Genomic DNA, 4,787 nt, shown 5'->3' with positions numbered 1-4,787 from the left:
ATTTCCTATATCTATGTCTACACCTATATCTTTTTTTTTTTCTTAATTAATTTCGTTTTTATTTATTTTCCCTGCTTCTTTTAGTGTATTTTAAGTTTGTTGTAAATATCCATTTTCTATATCTATATCTATTTCTATATATTTTTTTTCCTTTTCTTGAGTTATTTTATTTTAATTATTTTTTTCTTTTGATGTATTTTAAATTTATTCTTCATATCTATTTTCTATATCTGTATCTTTTTTTTTCATCTTTTCTTGATTTATTTTATTTTTATTGATTTTTTCTTTTTGGTGCATTTTAAGGTTACTCATAGTATCCACTTTCTATATCCATGTCTTTTTTGTATATATATATATATATATATATATATATATATATATATATATATATATATATATATATATATATATATATATATATATATATATATATATATATATATATATATATATATTTTTTTTTCTTTTTCTTAACTTATTATGTTTTTATTGATTTTTTATTTTAGTGTATCTTAAATTTACTCTTAGTATCTATTTTCTGTATCTGTATCTTTTTTTTTTCGTCTTTTTTTAATTTATTTTATTTTTATTGATTTTTCTGTTTCTTTTAGTGTATTTTAAGTTTGCTCTTAATATCTATTTTCTATATCTATATCTTTTGACGTCTTTTCTTAATTTATTATATTTTATTGATTTTTTCTTTTGCTGTATCTTAAGTTTACTCTTAATATCTCTTTTCTATATCTTTATTTTTCTTTTCTTAAATTATTTAATTTTTATGAATTTTTCTATATTTGTATCTTTTTTTTTCTTAATTTATTATATTTTTTATTGATTTTTTTCTTTTGTTGTATCTAAAGGTTACTCTTAATATATATTTTCTATATTCTGTATCTATTTCTATGTATATATTTATTTTATTATATTTTTATTGACTTTTCTGTTATTGTGTTAGCGCATCATAACATCGACATTATATTCCAAGTCATCACCTAACACTGTCATTACATCACTTATCAATACTCATCCCATTAAAAATTTTTTTTTTTTTTAATTTTCTTATTAATTAATTAATTCAGTCTTTTTTTCGATTTTTATTTATTTATTTTTTTTTCATAATCTTTTAACGATTTCTTCAAAACCAAACGCCATTTTCTTCCAGCGCCAAGGCCGCTTATTACGTTCCTCGGCCCATTTTCTGTCCCGCCCTGCGTTTCTTCTTGCCCTTTCTCTTCCTTCTCTCTCTCTTCCTCCTTCTCTCTTCTCATCCTTTCCATCTCTTCCTCCTGTCTTATTCTCCTTATCTCCTGCTGTTTCCTCCTTTCCTCCTCCAGGTGATGCCTCAATCTTTCTTCCAATTCCTGCTGGCGTCTCACTCTCTCCTCGCCACGTCTCTTAATCCTCTCTCTCTTCCTCCTTTGCCTCACTACCCTCAGCTTTCTCTGCCGCCCCTTTCACCTTTCGTCTTCCTTTTTTTCTCCTTCCTCCTGTTTATTGCTATCATTTCCTTCCTCTTCCTCCTGGTACTCTTCCAATCTCCGCCTCTTCACTTCCTCTTCTTCTCTTTCCTCTGCTTGTCGCTTCCTTCTCATCCTCTCCTCTTCCTTTTCTCGCCTGATCTTCTCTAGCTTCCTCTCTTCCTCTTTCCTCCTAAACCTCTCTTTCTCTTTCTTTTCTTCCTCTCGCCTAACCTTTTCTTTCTCCTTCTCTTCTCCTTCTCGCCTAATCCTTTCTTCCTCTTCTTGCTTAACCTTCTCTTTCTCCCGCTCTTCTCTTTTCCTCCTCCTCCTGCTCTCCTCCCTCTCCTTCTCCTCCTCTATCTCCCTCTTCCGTTCGTTCGCTTTTCTCTATTCCTCATGTCTCCGTCTTCTCATCCTTACCTCTTCCTCTTGTTGTCTCTTCCTCTCATCCTCTTTCCGTTTCTTCCTCCTCTCCCTTGCATTCTCTTTACCCATTGATTTCTCCTCTTTCCATTGCCTCTCCTCTTCCTTCTTCTCTGGTGTTCTCTTATTCTTCCTCTTCCTCTCCCATGCCCTTTCTTTCTTTATCTGTTCCTTGTCTTTGCGGTGCTCTGTCTCATGTTTCTTCCTTTCCTCCTTGTCCATCTGCCTTTCTTCTTCCTTCTCCACCTCTTCCTCCTCTTCCTCCTCGTCTTTCTCTTCCTCCTCTTGTGCTGTTCTCTTGCTCCACTTCCTCTCCCATGTCTTCTCGCTCTTCATCTGGTTTTTATCTTTTCGGTGCCTTCTCTCATTCCTTTTTCTTCTTCTCCCAGTCCATCTCTCTCTCTCTTCATCCTCCTCCTCCCAGTACTTCGCACTTTCTTCCGCCTGCCCCTCCTCTTCTTCGTTCTCTTCTTTCTTCTCCTCCTCCTCCTTCTCCTCCGGTGTTTTATTGCTCTGCTTCTTTCTCTGCCTCTTCTTCTTCTTCTTCTTCTTCTTCCGTTTATCGTCCTTTTCCCACAACCGGTCCTCATCTCTATGCTTCTGCTACCTTCCATCCTCTTCCTTCCACGCCTTCTCCTTCCTCTGGTCCTCTCACTTCCTCTCCCCCTCCCTCCTTTCCTGCCCTCCTTGTGGCTCCCCACCGGCCTCCTTCTGGCGGCAGAGCTACTCGTACGCCGGCAACAGCTGCTGGAATCGCACAGTTGTAGCAGCTGCGTCGCCTGGGTTCTTGTCGGGATGCGGTTCGAGGGCCTTGTGTCGGTAGGCCCGCTTGATCTCCTCTAGGGGAGCGTCGCGGGACACGCCGAAACAGTGTGAATGCTTCCGGCAAAATGAGGGCTCATCCTTGCTTTTGCCGTAGTAAGAAGGTATTTCGATGTGAATCCGCTTCTAGATAGTCACTGTCACTTGTTGGTAGATTTCTTTTACTGATGATGGTACACGCGAAATGATTTCGAAGTCCGATTTACACAGTGCACACTTGAGAACTGAGACACTGATATGACAGAAGTGAAGCGATCTTCGACGGTCTCTCTCTGATGACTGAATTCTAGGGGGGAAGGGGAGATAGACAGTGGGGGTGAAAGAAGACGGTAAAGAGTAGAAGATGAAAGGTTGGGTGAAGATATGAAGGAAAATCGTAAAGTGAAAAATGACGGAATAACCGTCATTGTTGAATGATAATATATATTTTGATGTTAGTTTTGAGAATAAGCGTGAATTTGTGTCTTTGAGTTAATTCATAAATAAATAAAATATATGAGCAATGTCTGATACTCATGTGAGTGTATGAATAGTATTAATTTTGAGAGGCTTATGTGTATAATAGTCTCGGTGATGCCTCTGATATAGTGTTGATTGGTTTCTTGAACCAGGCGTGTTCTCTTCCCTGATCGTGCTCGTGTATTGTGCTTGTGTACGTTAAGTCCTTGTGTGTGTGTATTAGTTTGTGTTTGATTTGGTTTCCTCTTGCGTGGAGTGTTTTATTGACTGGGTCTAGTTTTGTGAGTGTTTGTAGTTCTTCGGAATTTTTGGTATATGGGTATTTTTCATTATAAACGAAGCGTAGTACTTTGTTTTGTTGTCGTTGTAACGACAGTAAAGGTGATATAGAGATTGTGTTTAGAGCATATGCTGGGTAAGTAAGTACTGGTAGTAAGCACGCTTTTACTAGCTACACATACAGGCCTTTTTATGGGAAGGGAGTGGCTCACGATCAGGAGAAGCTGACCAGTCAGATTCTGGGAAGGTAGCCAATCAGATGCTACAATTTGAGGTATGAACCAATCACACTGGTCGTTATTCTGGCCAGTGACCTGCGAGGAAAGGCATGACAGGTGCTTTCCCTAAGAACACTGGAGAAATGTGAAGAAGTGCGGAAACCTCCTTGAGAGTGGGATACGAGAAAAGATAAAAATAGGGCAGACTCTCCACGTGGGGACACCAGACACGTGGAACACAATGAACAATGAAACATATACGACTGATATAGAGACGGCGCAACGTACGAGCTGGGGATATGAAAGATATTTTTTTTTTAATCTTGACGAAATTGATGTAGTAATGATTCTGACGAAAACGAAACTCTTGCAGTGAACATCATGCTGCGTGAAGGTATTCTTAACAGTGACAAGATTAATGAAGTGGTCATTTTAGCAAAATTGAGAGTCAGTGGTGTAGTGAACATCATGGCGTGCTGATGTGAGAGGAAACGAGGAGAGGAACAGAAGAAGAAAGAGGCGTGGCAAGAAGAAGGAAGGCAGCGGTGGCACAGAGAGGAGGACCGGTGGCGGGAAGGAATGTATTAAATAAATACTCTCTGTGTATATTCCTTGGTGACATCCTTCCCAGTCTCACACAGAGGGATGCAATTAGATTATTTTTGTTATTTTTCACTGGCTGTGGTGCACTTGCTACGCAGGCGTACTTCAAGTTACTGTTCCAAATGCCTGCTCGAACAAAGCAACAACACTGATTGAAGCATGACTCGGGAAGACAAAAGCGGCCAGACTTCAGAAAAGTGATTAGAACTACACAGATAAATATCTCCGAAACGACTGAATGGCAGTAAATGATCAACATTACAGATTTTGAGGCTTGCAAAAACCACATTACCAATTTTGCGAGGTGTTATGGTGATTGTGTAAAATAATGATACTATCTTCTAATGAGTTGAGTATTCCCACAGTTCCATCTTCATGTACACATAATGGAATTACAGTCAAACACACGCTTTTCTTGAGGGGGAAGCTAGGGAGGAATGGCTGGCCAACCTCCGTTACGTTCATTTTAAAAACATCCGGAATGAGAGCTGCGATGTCATTCACTGTATAAGCTTCTCACATA

The 4,787-nt window shown here is 38.5% G+C and overlaps 1 protein-coding gene across 1 annotated transcript; it reads right to left on the bottom strand.

Annotated features, from left to right (window-relative positions):
- Positions 1–1,847: 1,847 nt before the first annotated feature.
- Positions 1,848–2,219, bottom strand: LOC135102531 (uncharacterized). Its single transcript, XM_064007813.1, has one exon. It carries the CDS (start codon positions 2,217–2,219, stop codon positions 1,848–1,850), a length of 372 nt encoding a protein of 123 aa, XP_063863883.1.
- Positions 2,220–4,787: the final 2,568 nt, after the last annotated feature.

The sequence above is a fragment of the Scylla paramamosain genome, chromosome 8, assembly GCF_035594125.1.
Source record: "Scylla paramamosain isolate STU-SP2022 chromosome 8, ASM3559412v1, whole genome shotgun sequence".
In the NCBI taxonomy this organism is placed as follows: Eukaryota; Metazoa; Arthropoda; class Malacostraca; order Decapoda; family Portunidae; genus Scylla; species Scylla paramamosain.
The sequence above is the reverse complement of the archived record's forward strand: the minus strand, read 5'-3'. Positions and strand labels throughout refer to the sequence as shown.

Excerpts from the sequence above, each read along its gene's own strand:
- LOC135102531 (XM_064007813.1), bottom strand. The coding sequence starts at position 2,219 with ATGAAGAGCGAGAAGACATGGGAGAGGAAGTGGAGCAAGAGAACAGCA.